Below are 18,073 nucleotides of genomic sequence, written 5' to 3'. Positions count from 1 at the left end.
CTCCATTGGAAGGGTTTGGTGGCAAGGAGGATGTGGGTCTTCCTGTTCTGCCATCTTGCTAACATTACCACCTTACCATTGTGTCTTAAAATTTGTGTATGTGTGTGATACATGTTTGTATGTGAGAGAGGGAAGGGGAGGAAGGGAAGTGCTTGCCTATCCTTGTGTGTGGAGACCAGAAGTCAACTTCAGGTGTCTTCCTCTATTTTCACCTTATTTCCAGAGACAGAATCTCTGTTTTGGCTAGACTCCCTGACCAGTGAACTTGTAGGATCCACCTGTGCTGGGGTTACAGATGCAGGATGCCATTCCTGCCACGCTTGGCTCTTACATGGTTCTGCACTCAGGTCCTCACGCTTGCACAGCAGGCACTTACTTACCGAGTCATCATCCAACCTTCTCATTAAGTCTTAGGGTTTATGCTATTCTTAGGTTTGGAGTCTTTAGGAGACCTAGGTATCCTTGGCTTTAGCAGGTGAGTAACTGGAACACAATAGGACTGTACAGTTTTAAAGAAATGCAAAAGGAGACATGTTTCTGCTGGGGTAATTTCTGGAAAGATTGGTTAACAGTACATCTGGAATATTCATTCTGTCTTGTAGAGTGAGGTGTTGCCCAATTTATAAACATGTATCTGTGGTTCTATTTCAGTGACTATCACCTCTAAGTCTTAGATTCATTGGTTTCTGTTTGCTTTACTATAAAGGGACCAGAATCAGCACAAGGACTAAGTGAGTTCTAATGCATTTAGCACCTTATGTGTTGAATGAATAGCAGTGATAGTAACCATTGTCTTATAAAGATATTTGTGGTTTGTTTGTTTCAGGTACTGTCAAAGCACAGCCTGCTGTCTCCTTTGTTCAGTGTGACATCATCCAGACGATTCTACAGAGGTGACAGCCCAACAGATTCTCAAAAAGACATGATTGAAATTCCTTTGCCTCCATGGCAGGAGAGAACTGATGAATCCATAGAAACCAAAAGAGCCCGCCTACTCTATGAGAGCAGGAAGAGGGGGATGCTGGAGAACTGTATTCTCCTTAGGTAGTCGGGAAGAGGGCTCTGGGTGTCACTTCTCTTTGACAAGGCAGTCTTGTCAACCTCATTTTCCTTTTCCTTTTTAGCCTCTTTGCTAAAGAATATCTGCACAACATGACAGAGAAGCAGCTGAACCTCTATGATCGCCTAATTAACGAGCCTAGCAATGACTGGGATATTTACTACTGGGCCACAGGTATGCCATGTGATAAGCTGAATTTCATGATGATCGGATAACAAGCCTATTTAAGTCTGAAATAGTATCTTAGCAATCTTTTGAGACAAGATCTTTCTGTGTAGCCCTGGCTGTCCTTGAACTCTCTATGTAGACCAGGCTAGCTTTGAACTCACAGAGATCTATCTGCCTGCCTCTACCTCCTGAGTGCTGGGATTAAAGGCATGTGCCACTAAGTCAGGCCCTGTTTTTATCATTTTTATTTATATATTAGATACCAAACCTAATGTTCAAAAATGTTCAAAAATTTCCAGAATGTGCAAAATTTATTTAATTGGTTATTTCTTTAAATTTTTTTACATTTATTTATTTATTTTGTATGCATGTGTAAGTAAGCATATATGTGAATGTGTACTGAGGTCAGAGGACAACTTACTTTTCTCCTTTCACCCTGTGGGTTCCAGGGATTGAGCAGAGGTCATCAGGCCTTGCAGCAATACCTTTCCTGCCCTCGGTTCAGTTTTTTTGTGAGACAGATGGACTACAGTTTGATGTAGGTGGAAAGGGAGTGTAGTAAAGCAAGGGAAACTCACAGTATCAAAGGGAAGGCTGAAGACTAGTTTGGGAATGGGGTAGAAATATGCGAGGCTGCTTCCTGCAGAACAAGCCAGTTCAGTTGAGAGACAAGTGGCAATATTTTTGGGTTGTCTTTTGAGACAGGATCTCACTATATAGCCCAAGCTGGCCTGGAACTTGCTATCTAGACCACGCTGACCTTGAACTCACAGAGATCTGCCTGCTTCTGCCACCTGAGTGCTGGAATTAATGGCCAGGCCCTTGCTTTGTTTTGAGACGGCAACTTACTGTGTGGATGTTCTGTATGGCAATAAATATTGTATTGGTCAATAAATAAAACACTGATTGGCCAATGGCTAGGCAGGAAGGATAGGCGGGACTAACAGAAAGGAGGCAAGAAAGAACAGGAAGGCAGAAGGAGTCACTGCCAGCCGCCACCAGGACAAGCAGCATGTGAAGATGCCGGTAAGCCATGAGCCACATGGCAAGGTATAGATTTATGAAAATGGATTAATTTAAGCTATAAGAACAGTTAGCAAGAAGCCTGCCATGGCCATACAGTTTGTAAGCAATATAAGTCTCTGTGTTTACTTGGTTGGGTCTGAGTAGCTGTGGGACTGGCGGGTGACAAAGATTTGTCCTGACTGTGGGCCAGGCAGGAAAACTCTAGTACAGCTTTGAACTCATGATCCTTCCATCTCAGCCTCCTCAGGGCTGAATTTACAGAGTGTGGGGAATACAGACATGTGCCACCATCCCTAGTAAGGATGATGACTTTTTATTCTAACAGCTTAATGCAAAGATGAAGGACTCTTGTCCAAAGTCCACCTTAATCCTGGGGGGCCAGTGAGGGCTCTTAAAAGGGAAAGTTTAAGGAAGTAGGAACAGAGGCTGCAAATAAATCAAGCGTTTTTGAATTGCAGGCCACAGGTATAATGAAGATTGGCTTTCTTAGGGTAATGTTCTCCGAACTTCTTGAGTTTTCTGTGACATAAACAGTTTCACATTAGTGTAATGGCCATTTTAAGTTGTATATTAACAGATTGCCTACTCATAACTTCCTGTAACTCCAGCTTTTAGCCTTTTATGAGCATGTGCACTCATGTGTACACTCACAATTACAATTAAAGATAAAGATCTTTTATAAAAACAGGAGTCTAGATGCATATTGGGTTATTGGAAAACCCAGCAAATCTTAAATATTTGCTGTCTGGCCCTATGTAGAACAAGTTTGATGCTGACTTAGCATAAGAAGTTTGAGAATGACCTTTGTTGCTTGTGTCAGTAGTTCATTCTTTTGTTTGTTAAGTGATATTCCAGTGTGTGGATTATACCAGTTTAGTTCTTGACCAGTAGAGGGATTCTAGTGTTTTCAGTTGTAGGCGATTATAACCACTGCCACCATAAACACTTGTGTACAGATTTTGTGAAAATAGATTTCAAGTTTTCTTGGATAAGTACCCAAAAGAGTCATTGGATTGTGAGTGTGTTTACCTTTATACCATACTTTATCCATATGGGCCAGACAGTAAATATTTGCTAGCCATATGGTCTCTCATAACTCTGTAACTGCATCTGTAGCATGTGATCAACCACAGGTATCAGGTCTACAAATGAGTGTGCCTGTGTCTCAATTGAATGTCAATCCTGGACATTGGATTTGGACTTCATATACTTTCTAATCATGAAGTATTATCCTTTTGACTTTTCTCCCTCAACTTTTTAAAAATCAGTCTTGCTGGACATGGTGGTGCACACCTTTAATCCCAGCACTTGGGAGGCAGAAGCAGGTTGATCTCTGAGTTTGAGGCCATCCAAGGATACATAATGAGACCCTGTCTCAAAATAAAAATCATTCTTTGCATATGAGCCATTACAAAAATAGGCAGCTATCCATAGTTTCCACTGCTTATGCTAAGATTTAAGGAGTATCTACCATGTGCTTACGTTTTCATGACATTCTGGGAAAGAAGACAAAACAACAGGGACAATAGATAGCAGTGATTGCCAGAGACAAATTATGAAGGAACACTTGATGTCTTAGGGGTTTTATTGCTGTGAAGAGACACTATGACCACAGCAACTCTTATAAGTGAAAACATTTAATTGAGGGGGCTCACTTACAGTTTCAGAGGTTTGGTCCATTATCATCATGGTGGGGAGCATGGTGGCATGCAGGCAGACATGGTGCTGGAGAAGTAGCTGAGAGTCCTACATCTTGCAGGCAATAGGAAGTCAACTGAATCACTGAACATTATCCTGAGCATAGGAAACCTCAAAGCCCACCCCCACAGTGACACACTTCTTCCAACAAGGCCATGCCCACTCCAACAAAGCCACACCTCCTAATAGTGCCACTCCCTATGAGCCACTCCCTATGAGGGCCAGTTACATTCACACTACCACGCTTGGTGTTGTCAACATGACAGCCATGTTGGTGAGACATCATGGGTGTAGCTTTGACATTGCTAGGAGATATAATCTAATAGCAAATTCATTGTTCCTCTGGCTCTTGCAATCTTTCTGCCCCCTCTTCCACAATGATCCCTGAATCTTAGGTGCAGGAATTGTGTTGTAGTTGGCACTGGACTCCACAACTTCAATTTGATTAGCTGTGGTTTTCTGTAATGGTCTCTGTCTCTTGCAAAGAGATATTTCCTTGGTGGAGGGTGAGAACTGTTCTTTCTGTGGGCATAAGGACAGATATTTAGAAAGCAGTTAGGACTATGCTGGCTTAGTGAAGTGGCAGTTGTAGGTTCTCCTCCAAGATCTGTGATTTCCCTAACCCTGGGTAGTTGGCTAGGTTTCCAGTACCAGGCATGGTTTCCCTCTTGTTGAGCAGGTCTTAATTCCAATTAGAGAACTGTTGGTTACCGCTAAGGTATATGTACCATTATTGCACCCTTATAGTTATCATGCCACTCTGGTTGTTGTGGCTCAAAGATGTCATAGATGGGTAGGACTGTTGGTTGTCTCCATCCTTTGGAATCTTGAATGGTGCTGTCTTAGTTAAATTTTCTGTTGCTGTGAAGAGACACCGTGACCACAGCAACTCTTATAAACGGAAACATTTAATTGAGGTGGCTTGCTTACAGTTTCAGAGGTTCAGTCCATTATTATCATGGTGGGACATGGTGGCATGTAGGCAGATTGGTGCTGGAGAAGTAGCCAAGAGTCCTATGTCTTGCAGGCAACATAAAGTGGTCTATCTCATTATGCATTTCTTAAGCATATGTGAGACCTCAAAGTCCACTTCCACAAAGACATACTTCCTCCATCAAGACCACAGCTACTCCAACAAGGCCACACCTCCTAATAGTGCCACTCCCTTTGGGGGCCATTTTCTTTCAAACCACCACAGGTGCCTTCATTTCTTTTCTTTGGTGAAGTGACTCTCCCAAGTTTATTAATATAAGTTATTTGGCTTGGAAATCCTGTACCAGCCTTACATCCCAAAATTAACCCTAGAGAGTCTTGATTTATTAACAGTTCAAGATCTTTCGTCTCCATGAATATTGGTGTATAATATTTCATAAGTTGTCATCTGGTTTTGATCAGATAGGTTGTGAAGTGCTCTTTTCCATTTTCTGGAAAATATATGTAGAATTGGTGTTACTGTTTCCATAAATATGTGATAAATTTGCTAGTGAAGTTATCTGGGCTAGTAGTTTTCCCTCCTGGATACTTTAAACTGTGATGCCAGTATTTTTAATAGAGATTGAATGATTGTAGATGTTTCCTCTGGGGTGAGAACCAGTCATTAGACTTTCAGAGTATTTGCCATTTCATCTAAGATGTCAGGTATATGGATAGGATTTTATTTGCAATGGCTTCTTCTTCCTTTTACTGTTATAGTAGACAGTTTAGTTCTTTCCTGGACCTGTAATAGGGCCCAGCTAGTGATGCCACTTGTTGCTGAAGCCTGGTGACCTGAGTTCAATCACTGGAATTCACATAAAAGTGGAAGGAGAGAACCAAATTTACAGAGTTGTCCTCTGACCTCTGAGTGCGTGCTGTGGCATTTGTGCCCTCCATTATGTACTCACACACTTACTAAGAATAAATAATAAGCCAGGGGTGGTAGCGTACACCTCTAGTCACAGCACTGTGAGTTTGAGGCCAGCCTGGGCTACATAGTTAGTCCCTGGATAGTCAGAGCTACATAGTAAGACCTTCCCCTACCCCGCAAATAAATAATAGGTATCTTTTATATCTATTATTGGCAATTTGTATTTTCTCTCTCACCCTCTCTCCCATCTTTTATTTTGATCAGTATTGCCAGAAGTTGCCATTGATTTCATTTTTTTTTTCCTTCAGAGGGCTTGTCTTTTATATCATTGGTATTTTCTGTTGTTTGCCGTTTTCAGTTCCATTGGTTTCTGTGGTTACTCATGTCTTTCTTTCTTGAGTGTGATTGGCATTTCCTAGTTGTTTGAAGTAGAAGCTAAGCTCATCAGAGACCTTCTTTTCCACCATAAACATTCTGTCCCTCTAAGCCAATGGCTCCCACCCCTCCTAATGCTGCGACCCTTTAATACAGTTCCTCATGTTGTAATGACCCCCAACTATAAGATTATTTCATTGCTGCTTCATAACTGTAATTTTGCTACTGTTATGAATTGTAATGTAAATATCTGATATGCAAGTTATTTGATATGTGACTCCTGTGAAAGGGTCATTCAACCCCAAAGGGGTTGTGACCCACAGGTTGAGAAACACTGCTCTAAGCACTGTTTGAATTTCTGTTACATAATCTTACATTTTCCTAAGATTCAGATTATTTTCTAATTTCTCTCATGACTCTGTTCAGCCTATGAGTTACTCAGAAGTACATTTAAGTTTCAAGTATTTGGGAATTTGCCAGCATTTATTGAAGTTTGCTTTCAGGCCTGAGATACAAGTACTTTGGTGATATTCCATATACACTTGAATGTGTGTCTCTTGTTCTTGTGGGCAGAGCACTCTATGAATGACAGCTAGGACAAGGAGGTTGATGGGGTGTTCTCCATAGTTCTCAGTTTCTGAGGGAGGAACACTGGAGTCTGTAAGTATGGGTTGTCTCTCACCCCTTCTCTTTTCTGGGTCTTTGTTCAGGTGTTAGGTGCAAACACATCTGGAACTGTTACGTTTTCATGTCAAATTGCTTCCTTTGTCATTGTGTTTCTCTGTCTCTATTGTTGATAATGATTCTTGCTTTGAGGTTCTGTTAGTATAGACACTCTAGCTTTTTTTTTTAACATTTGTTTGTGTGTGTGTGTGTGTGTGTGTGTGTGTGTGTGTGTGTGTGTGTGTAGGAGGAGCACCTGTATACCATAGTAGACATGTGAAGGTCAGAGGACAACTTGTGGGAGTTGATTCTCTGCTTCCGCTTGTAGGTCCCAGGGATTGAATTCAGGTCCTAGGATTTGGGGACAAGTGCCTTGATCAACTAAGCCAGCTTGTTGGGTCTTCAGATTTCCTTTGATTAGGTTTTGCCTGGTGTGTAGCTTCCGGTTTGGATTATTTTCCTCTTGCTTTATGAACAATTACCACAAGTTTACTAAACTTGGAGCCACATCTATTTCTTGGATCATAGTTCTGTGGGTCGGTAGCTCTGCCCAGATCTCACACTCTGAAATCAGTGTGTCAGGTGTACCGTGTTTCTGTCTGGAGTCTCTGGGGAAGGATTTAATTCTAAGTTCATTGACATTTTTGTTATCCCCCTGAGAATTTGTTTCCTTACGTTGGAGAGCTGAGTTCCTTATTGACCTGCCAGCAGGCAGTTCCCTTCAGCTCTTTGAGGGCCTTGCTCCATGGCGCTCTGCCTGAGCAGTGGCTCTCCTCCCTTCTTCACATTTGTCTGACTACCCCTTCCGATACCCGCTGGAGTGCCTGTGTTCTGAAGTCACTAGCTACCATTGTCTTTATATCTAAATTGAGTTTTTCTCTAGACAGAATACAGTCTTTCTTTTCTTACCCAGTCTGATGGTGTCTGCTAGTGTGTTTAGACCTTTCATATTTACTAAATTCTCAATGTGTTTGAATTCAACTCTACCGTTTTTGGTTGTCATTTCTTCCATCTGTTCTTTTTCTCTTTCTCTTGTTTGTTTGTGTGCGTATGTGGGGTTATTGCCACTCTTGATTTATTTATGTCCTTTTAGGTTTTTAATGATTGCTCCTGGGTTCACAGTGTACAGCTTTAATTGATCATAGTCTGCTTTTGAGACCTGTGACCCTCGTGTATAATGTATGGCCTTTACAGCAGAGTGTGCACCCCACCCCACCCCGCTGCCCTCAGCTTTTGTACTGTGGTCATTCTTTTTACTTTGACCTTACTCTAAGCCTGGACACATTTCTCCTGGTTTACTGTGGGCAGTAAAGGAAAATAATTCAAAATATATGTTCCACTCTCATTAACTTTGGCCATTTTGGAAATGGTTGTTTCTTTATATAAATCTGTTTCTATCCCACCATAATCCCTCTGCTGTACTTCCTTTCCTATTCCTTGTAGCACAAATTGGGTGCTTTGAATTCCCTGCCTTGGGTATGGAACTGAAGGCTCACAGGTTTGTTTGTTTGTTTCCCAGCACTTTTTGAAGGCATAACTCTTTTTTTTTTTTTTTTTTTTTGCCAGACTGTCAGTATGGAACTCCAGTTCCAGGGGTTCTGGCACCCACTTCTGGCTTCCGTGGGCACCAGGCACACACATGGTACACATACACAGAGACAAAACACTCACATGCATAAAATAAATAAATAAATCCAAAATCAAAATAAAAACATTTTTGAAGTTACTCTTTAAGAGATGAGGTCTTGGGGGCTGGAGAGATGGCTCAGAGGTTAAGAGCACTGCTTGTTCTTCCCGAGGTCCTGAGTTCAATTCCCAGCAACCACATGGTGGCTCACAACCATCTGTAATGAGATCTGGTGCTCTCTTCTGGCCTGCAGGGATATGTGCAGACAGAACACTGTACACATAATAAATAAATAAATCTTAAAAAGAGAGAGAGAGAGAGATGAGGTCTTACTGTGCTCCCCAGGCTGGCCCCAAACCCCTGAGCCTCCAACAAACCTCATGCTTCAGCCTCCTGAGTAGCTAGGATTACAGACACATGCCGCCATGCCCAGTGTAGAACAGGTTTGTTTGGCTCACAGTTTTGGGGGGTTCAGTCTCTGGGTGATGGACCCCAGTGCTGGAAGAACTGAGGTGTGTAGGTGAGGCAGCACATGGCAGCAGCAAGTAGCTGCTGCTAAGCAGTGTTCACTTCATGGCCAGGAAGCGTGTGTGTGTGTGGGGGGGGGGGGACCCTGGATCCTGGTATTTCCTTTGAGAATGTGTCTCCAATGACTGGAAGACTTCTTGGGACCCCCAAGGTTTTCACTACCTCCCAATAGCACCAGGCTGGGAACATATAGGGGACATTGTCCTTGGAGGAACATTCCCCATCCTAACTATAGCACTGTGTCTAGTGTTTGTTTCAGTATTTATTCTGTTTGGTGCTGTGGGATGTTCTATACATTAAATGGGTTGCTCTGATTGGTTAATAAATAAAACACTGATTAGCCAGTAGCAAGGTAGAAAGTGTAGGTGGAACAAGGAGAGGGGAGAATTCTGAGAAGTGGAAGGCTGAGTCAGAGAGACGCTGCCAGCCGCCATAATGAGAAGCAGATGTTAAGATACTGGTAAGTTACGAGCCACGTGGCAACTTATAGATTAATAGAAATGGATTAATTTAAGATATAAGAACTAGATAACAAGAAGCCTGCTGCGGCCATATAGTTTGTAAGCAATGTAAGTCTGTGTGCTTACTTGGTTGGGTCTGAGCGGCTGTGGGACTGGCAGGTGAGAGAGATTTGTCCTGTCTGTGGGCCAGGCAAGACCAGGAAAACTCTAGCCACAGTTTGGGGTTCTCTGGACATGTTGGATCTGGATTTTTATGTTTTTGATTATTTTTGGAAGATTCTTCAGTCTCCATCATGCCCTCTTTTTCTTTTGCAATTCTGATTGCACTTTGAACAACTTGTGTCTACAGTTCTTGGCGTCTGTTCTGTGTGCTTCTCTCTTGGTGAATCATTGTGGGTCTTTTGTATCTGGCAGCATCTCTTGGCCTCTCTTTCACTGATTTTTCCTTTCATTGTGTCAGATGTCACGATGAGCCTCTTGAAGTCATTTTGCATTGCAGCTCTGTGATTTTATTTTTAGCATTTCCATATGACATTTAGACTTTCTCATTCCCTGCTGGAATTCCTCATCTGTTCTTAGACTTTGCCTGCTTTTTCCACCAGAGCTTTTGATGTTAGTCATAATTACTTTGAATTCTTAGTGGGAGTCCTGATACAAGTTATCCCTGAGTCTGTTTCTATTGCTTGCTTGCTTGTAGTTTCCTTCCTTCTGGATTTATTTTATTTTTCAATATGTGTGTCTGTTTGCCACATGTGAGCAGAGGTGTGTCAGTGGAGGCCAAAGGCATTGGATCCCCTGGAACAGGAATACAAGTGGTTGTGAGCCACCTGTCATAGGTGCTGAAATCAAGCTCAGGGCCTCTGGAAAAGCAGTACATGCCCTTAACTGCTGAGCCATCTCTCCAGCCCCTGCATCACATTTACTTTTTGAGAGAGAGAGAGAGAGAGAGAGAGAGAGAGAGAGAGAGAGAGAGAGAGAGAGAGAGAGAGAGAGATTGAGAGAGAGATTGAGAGAGAGGTTGAGATGGTGTGTGTGCATGTGTTACAGTGCACATGTGGAAGGCTGAGTGTGAACTTAGTTTTCTTTTACCTTAACATGGGTTTCGGGAATGGAATTAGAGCACGACAAACAGCTTTGCCTAGTTTGCTAGGTGCTTCCAGGGATTCCCCTGTCTTGTTAGAGGAGCACTGGGATTACATATGTGCTCCTTTAGTGAGTCCTGAACATTCTAACCTAGGCCCTCATGCTTGCATGCCAAGTGCTTTACTTACTGGGCCGTATCCTGAGCCCGGTGTTAGCTTTTTGAAATGGGTTCTCATTGTGTATCCTAGGCTGGCTTCAAATCTTTTTTTTTTTTTTTTTTTTTTCCTTTTGAGACAGAGTCTCACTGTGTAGCCCTGGCTGTCCTGGAACTTAGAGAGATCTACTTACCTCTGCCTCCAGAGTACTGGGATTAAAGGCAGGCTCCACCTCACTTGGTTTTGGTTTTAAATTTTTGATTCTTCTGTCTCGGTTTTACCAGTGCTAGGATTATAGGTATGTGCCAACCCACCCATGTCTAACTGATGTTAAACATTGGAGATCTAGATATGTAGTGTCTGTCTTGAGGAGCCATGCAGCATCTAGGCTGTTAGTGTAGGGAATCAAGTTAGTGAGCTTGGCAGTTAAGCTCAGTCTAGATTATGATTTTGCTCTGTTTATTCAGGACCTCAGCAGCCCCATGTAAGTGTGCTCAGGGCAGAAGTTGTTTCTAAAGAGTGTTGTCAGTGTTTCTGTTCCATTCCCAGCCTTCAGCTTTCCTGTATTTCTGGGCCTCAGAAGGATGCTGTCTGCATGCTCTGGCCTTCCTCAGTGCTAGACTCCTGTGCCTTCCACTTGGCCTTGCTAGTTGAGGGGTGGCAAGGATGACCTTCCCTCTTTTCCCTATGGCCTGGCTCTCAGGTGGGTTTGCTCAGTGATAGTGTCACCCCTCAGGCCTATGTAGATGTAACCATCTTGTTAAATAAGAAACACAGAACCAAATACAGAGTTAAAAGCCAAGAGGTCAGAGCGATAGCTAAGAGCTGAGATTAAAAACCTTACCCTTCACTGCCACTGCTGTCCTACCTCTCTGCAAGAGACCTACTTCCTGTGTGTTTGTCCTTTTTATTGACTTTCTATTCTGCCTTCTCATTGGTTGTAAACCCAACCACATGACCTCCTCTTCACTGCCCATCTAGACAGACCTCCAGGTCTTCTATGGTTGGTACTGAGATTAAAGGCGTGTGTCGTCTCCATGCTGGTGGTATCCTTGAACGCACAGAGATCTGCCTGCCATGTAATTGGGATTAAGGGCATGTGCTACCACTGCCAGACTTCTGGTATGGCTTGCTATTAGCTCTGACCCCCAGGCAACTTTATTTATTAACATACAAATAAAATCACATTTCAGCACAAATGAAATATCACCATAGGCCTACATGTTTTTCTTTTTTCTTTTCTCCTTTGACTCTTTTTCCGACCCGAATGAGAGAGACAAGACTGATTTCCCCACTGTCAGTCACAGGTTACCTTTGTTCTTTAAGAGAGGGCCCCAGCTGAGCTCCCTTCGCTTTGGACTGGGCTCCTCCTCCTGGCTTCCTACTCTGAGCCCAGACTTCATCAGAGCAATCCAGTGGAGGCTTTCAAGGAAGAGCCTGTGGATGAGTACCAGCTCCACTTGGGTGTGTGGGCCCAGAGCTTTCCATTCTTAGGCTAACCCACACTAGGCTTTGGACAGTTACTTTAGATGTAGCTGAGGGTTTGTTGTTGTTGTTGTTTTTAATTTTATTTTGTTTGTTTTGAGACAGGGTCTCAATATGTAGTCTTGGATAGCCTGGAATTCACTGGAATAGGCCGGCCTCTAACAGAGACCACCTGCCTCTGCCTCCTGAATGCTGGGATTAAAGGCCTCTGCCACCATTCCTGGCTTACAAATTCTTGTCTGTTTGTATTACACCCAGTGACTCTTCCTGTCACAACCCAGCAAGTGCTCATGTCCAGTTTCCTGTTGATGGGCTTCTCTTCCTTATTCCTTATGCTTTGCTGCACTGTGACCCCAGCCCTGACAATGTCAAGAAAAGTCTTCTTTGTTGTCAGGCTTTTCCTTACTGTTAAAGTGCATGTGATATCCTTTCCAACTCTGTACTCTAAAGGGAAGCCTAACACTCCTGGATTTTATTTTGACTGTCACACAAAACCCAGAACAGGCCAGGGCTGTTTCTCCTTCATGGCTTAGCAGGTAAAAGTGCTTGGCCTCACAAGCCTAGGACCTGGGTTAGATCCCTGAAACTCATGTAAAAAGCTCATGCAGTAGAACATTTTTTTTTTTTTTTTGTTTTGTTATTTGTTAAGATGGAGTCTCATAATGCAGCTTTGACTGGCCTGGCATTTACTATGTGGACCAGGCTGGCCTTGAACTCACAGAGATCCACTTGTTTTTGTGCTAGAATTACAGTCTTACACCACCACATCCAAGTAGTACATAGCTGTAATGCCAGTACTCTTATAGCAAATCCTCTGGAAGCTGGTAGGCCAGCCAGCCTGGAACATCCAGCACAGATACAAGGTAGGAGGAGAGAACTGACCTCCATGGCCATACTGTAGCATGCCTGCATGTACACACAATTTTAAAAAATAAAAAATACAATAAAAATATAAAATTTAAAAAAAAAAAAACCTGTGTGGAGATGACTTCACGATTAAGAACATTTGCTATTGCAGAAAACCCAGGTTTGGTTTTAAGCACTCCCATGGCTGTTCACAAACAGCTCTAATTCCAGTTCCTGGAGCTCTGATGCCTTTTTTTGGCCTTTGCATATAATATGTGTATATAATATGTGTATATACTTGCAGGCAAAATACTTATACACTAAAAAATAAATACTAAGAAAAAAAATTTTAACCCCCAAATCCAAAATACACCCAGAACATTCCCTGGTTGCCAGGCTCTGGGCTGACAGAATCTGTCTGGGTTTGAAGGGATTCTTTCTAGCATTTTATTTAGCTTTCTGGAACTTGCCACCTAAGCTTTGCTGGTGGGAGGCTTTGCTTGTAATTGGCATCTTAAACAGGTGTCTCTAGTATGGAAAGAAAGGTTGGAGGTAATGAATGCTGCCAGGCTCCTGCCACTGGACAGGACTGGCACTTTCGTCTTTTTGTCTTCTTGCCCCTTTGCCTGTCCATTAACGTCTCATTCTGCAGGTTTATGTTCATCCTATGGACCTCTCATTTCTTTCAGAAAATTCCCATTTGCTTAAGTTTACTAAAGCTAATTTCTGTCACTTAGACCCAAGGGGTCCCTAACTGATAAAAAGAAGAAGCAGAGCTTTGTTTCGGGGAGTTTATAGCTTAGAATAGGAGGACTGGAGCCGGGCGTTGGTGGCGCACGCCTTTAATCCCAGCACTCGGGAGGCAGAGCCAGGCGGATCTCTGTGAGTTCAAGGCCAGCCTGGGCTACCAAGTGAGTTCCAGGAAAGGCGCAAAGCTACACAGAGAAACCCTGTCTCGAAAAACCAAAAAAAAAAAAAAAAAAAAAGAATAGGAGGACTGGAAATGGAGCTCAATGGCAGAACACTTGGAGAGTGTACATGAGGCCCTACCTGGGTTCAGTCTCCAGCACCACAAAACACAAAAGAATATAAGTGGAAACAATACTGTAGTCTCCCTTTCTTTGTAGGGAATTCATTATACAGTCCTCAGATGATTCCTAAAACTGGATGATCCCAAGCCCTGTGTGCCCATGCCTTCCCCATATACCCTGCAGTGTTCCCTACTGCATGGCACTAGAATCAACCTCTGTCCATGTCTATGCCTTGGTGCCTCTTTGCATCATACTCTTGTGCTTTAGGTCTGTTATTGAATAAAAAATAAAAAAAAATGATTACATAGCCAGACATAGTGGCTCACGCCTTTAATCCCAGCACTCAGGAGGCAGAGGCAGGTGGATCTCTGTGAGTTCAAGGCCAGCCTGGTCTACATAGTGGGTTCCTGGACAGATGGAGCTGTATAGTAAGACCCTGTCTCAAAAACAAACAAAAAACAAAGAATGTGGTCACTTGAACATAAGCCTGCAATATTTCTACATTCATTATATTCCCCAAACTAGGTGTCTTAGTGACTAATGCATGGGTAGCATATACAGTGTGGATATATTGGACAAAGGGTGATTCATCTGCAAGGTGGACAGAGCAGGATGGTGTAAGATTTTATCAGCCTATTAAGAATAGCATGCAGTTTAAAACTCACAAATTATTTCTGGGACTTTGCATTTTATTTACCAAACTGTAGAGGAGCCAAGCTAAGTGATACTGTGGATGTTGAAACCAAAGGTAAGGTACCTAGAAGACAACTGAGGCCAAATGCAAAACAAAGCAGTATAGCCAAGATTGCACAAGCCAAGGGTCATCTGATTTGTTTCTTTTTTTTTTTTTTTGGTTTTTCGAGACAGGGTTTCTCTGTGTAGCTTTGCGCCTTTCCTGGGACTCACTTGGTAGTCCAGGCTGGCCTCGAACTCACAGAGATCCGCCTGCCTCTGCCTCCCGAGTGCTGGGATTAAAGGCTTGCGCCACCACCGCCCGGCCCTGATTTGTTTCTTAAGTATCAGATAGTAAATGTTTTAGTCACGAGGCCATATGAACTCTGTTGTCATCCCTCAGCTCTGCCATTGTAATACAAAGTAGCCTGGACCATATGCAAGCAAATGAGAGCAGCTGCACTAACAAAACTTTATACAAGTATAGGCCAACCCTGGTATAGCCTAGAGTATTTGGAGGCCCGTGGTCTATTTATCAATTTGTGGTTCTTGGCAATTGCTGGAGTTTCAACTTGCTCTTGGTTGTTGTTTACTTTTAGATTTTTTTTTTTTTTTTTTGGTTTTTTCGAGACAGGGTTTCTCTGTGTAGCTTTGCGCCTTTCCTGGAGCTCACTTGGTAGCCCAGGCTGGCCTCGAACTCACAAAGATCCGCCTGGCTCTGCCTCCCGAGTGCTGGGATTAAAGGCGTGCGCCACCACGCCCGGCTCTACTTTTAGATTTTTAAAGAGATGTTTTCTTTTAAAAATTATTTTTATAGTGTGTGTGTGTGTGTGTCTGTCTGTCTGTCTGTCTGTCTGTCTGTGTCTATATGTGTGTGTAAGAGGTCGGAGGATAACTTGGGAATTGGTTCTTTCCTTATACAATGTGGGCATCCAGGGATTGAACTCAGGTTATTAGGGCAAGTGTCTACCCATTGAGCCTTTGAGCTGGCCCTTAAACTTATTTTTTATTTTTATTGATATATGTGTATGGGTGCCTGTGGGTGGCCAGAAGAAGGCATAGGATCTCTTGGAATTGGAGTTAAAGGTAATCGTGAGCAGCTTGACAAGGGTGTTTGGGAAGTGATCTCTGGTCCACTTCAGGAGCAACAAGCACTCATAACAGCTGAGCCATCTCTCAGCCTCTGTTTTTGTTTTTGGAGATAGGGTTTTACTGTAGCCTGGGCTAGCCTGAAACTCACTCTGTGACTCAGGCTGGTCTTGAACTTACAGTAATCACCCTGCCTTATCCTCCTAAGTGCTGAGACTGCAGCATAAGCTCTGTATGCAGCTTCATAGCTCCGTGTCTTTCACATGAACACTGACAATGGTACAATTCTTTCTGCCTACCCTTCTGTTGCAGAAGCAAAACCAGCCCCAGAAATATTTGAAAATGAAGTCCTGGAACTGCTGAGAGAGTTTGCGAAAAACAGAAACAAAGAGCAGAGACTGCGCGCCCCAGATCTGGAATATCTCCTTGAAAAACCTCATTAGGTTGTGTGCCCCTTCTGTCATGGTGGTCAGTATGTGGACAGAAACTGCTTCTGGTACAGACTTTGGCTTCCTGCTTTTCCTTAGGCCCTTGAAACTCTACCAGGACAGACATGTAATATGAAGATGATACACTCATTCTAACCTGCACTTGTCTGTACAGCACCGACCGATCGACCCCTTCTCCAGCTGCTATGTGCTGTGGTGCAGGTCTGCCACAAGAGGGCACTGTAGGGGAAGCAATTCAGCTGCCTCAGCCCCGAAAGTACAAAAGATGCAGCTGCTATATGAAGAGCCACCCACCCCACCCACACCCAGTGCCCTGGCCTTTGTTAAGGTAAAACTGCCTCCTTCCAACCTTGTGTAGTTCTTTCTGCCAGAGAAAGCCAGTCCAAGCCGCCGAGCTGAGCCTGTCAAAGGCATAGCAGGCTGAATGAGGGCCCCAAGCTGGAATGGTGTGAGCACCCTGCTTAAGTCAACATCCGAATCAGATTTTCTTCACAGCACGCACTTTGTAAAGATAATTGAATATTGAAGGAGATCCAGAGAAGGAAATTGACAGTTCTCTAACCCTTCAATAATTATCTTCATTTGGTCTGTTCTGTGCAGCCATAGTAATCTTATAATGGGGTTTTACAAACCTTCAGGTTTTCTGGCCTTGCAGCAGGCACTGGGCAAATTTTTCCTCTTATTGCTACAGCCTTTAAAATTATTTTAGTTGACCAAATAATGATGACACTTAAGAAATAACTTGTTAACTGGGTGTCATGGGTCATTCCTGTAATCCTAGCCCTTGCGGTCTGAGGTAGAAGTATCACCAAGAGTTTGAAGCCAGCCTGGGCTCTAAAGTGAGTTTGAGGCCAGCCTGGACCACACTGTTAGAGTGAAGTAGCTGGGAGGCCTGTGCGTTGCTGAAGGTGTTCTCTCTCTAGGAGCTCTGCTGTCAGCTGAGGAGAGGCAGGTATCGGCCAAGAAGTGAAAGTGATGGCTGGAGAAAAGCAGGCCAGAACTGATGAACATGGGGTTGGTAACTGCTGCAGGCAAAGAGGAAAAAAAGAGTTCCCTGGCCAGAGGAGGAAATGGGGAAACCAGCCTTCGGTTACCTCTTAGCACTCCCACGGACAGGTGGCATTAGGCCTGTTTATAGAGAAGAGAGTTGCCTTGGAAGAAGTCAGTAATACATTCTTTATCAAAAAGCCAGAATTTGGGGCTGGAGAGATAGCTCAGTGGTTAAGAGCACTGGCTGGCTGCTCCTCCAGGGGACTCAGGCTTAGCTGTTAGCACCTACATAGTGGCTCATAACTGTCTGTAACTCCAGTTCCAAAGGAGCCAATGCCCTCTTCTGGTCTCTGGGCACTGCATGCACATGCTACATGGACAAACGTGCAGGCAAAATGCATAGAATAAAGTATGGGTTGGAGAGACGGCTCAGCAGTGAAGAGCACTGGCCGCTCTTCCAGAGGACCTGGGTTCAATTTCCAGCACTCACAAGGCAGCTCACAGCTGTCTGTAACTCCAGTCCCAGGGGATCTGATATCCTCACACAGACATGCATACAGATAAAATGACAAAGCACCTTAAAATAAATAAATCATAAAAAAAATAAAAAGAAGGGCTGGAGAGATGGCTCAGAGGTTAAGAACACTGACTGCTCTTCCAGAGGACCTGAGTTCAATTCCCAGCACCTACATGGTGGCTCACAACCATCTATAATGCAATCTGGTGCCCTCCTCTGGCCTACAGGCAGAACACTGTATAATAATAAATAAATAATAAATAAATCTTTAAAAAGTAAATAAAAAAAGAAAAACTAGAATTTA

General features: G+C 43.3%; 1 protein-coding gene across 1 annotated transcript in view; it reads left to right on the top strand.

Moving 5' to 3' along the window:
• Positions 1-18,073, top strand: part of Sdhaf2 (succinate dehydrogenase complex assembly factor 2) — a 22,510-nt gene extending 4,437 nt beyond the window's left edge. Inside the window, exons 2-4 of the mRNA XM_006993852.4 lie at positions 827-1,044; positions 1,125-1,234; positions 16,126-18,073. Coding sequence (XP_006993914.1) covers positions 827-1,044; positions 1,125-1,234; positions 16,126-16,256 — 459 coding nt within the window. The 3' untranslated portion in view covers positions 16,257-18,073. The remainder of the gene's footprint in view (positions 1-826; positions 1,045-1,124; positions 1,235-16,125) is intronic.

This window comes from Peromyscus maniculatus, chromosome 1 (assembly GCF_049852395.1).
Source record: "Peromyscus maniculatus bairdii isolate BWxNUB_F1_BW_parent chromosome 1, HU_Pman_BW_mat_3.1, whole genome shotgun sequence".
NCBI lineage: Eukaryota > Metazoa > Chordata > Mammalia > Rodentia > Cricetidae > Peromyscus > Peromyscus maniculatus.
The sequence above is the reverse complement of the archived record's forward strand: the minus strand, read 5'-3'. Positions and strand labels throughout refer to the sequence as shown.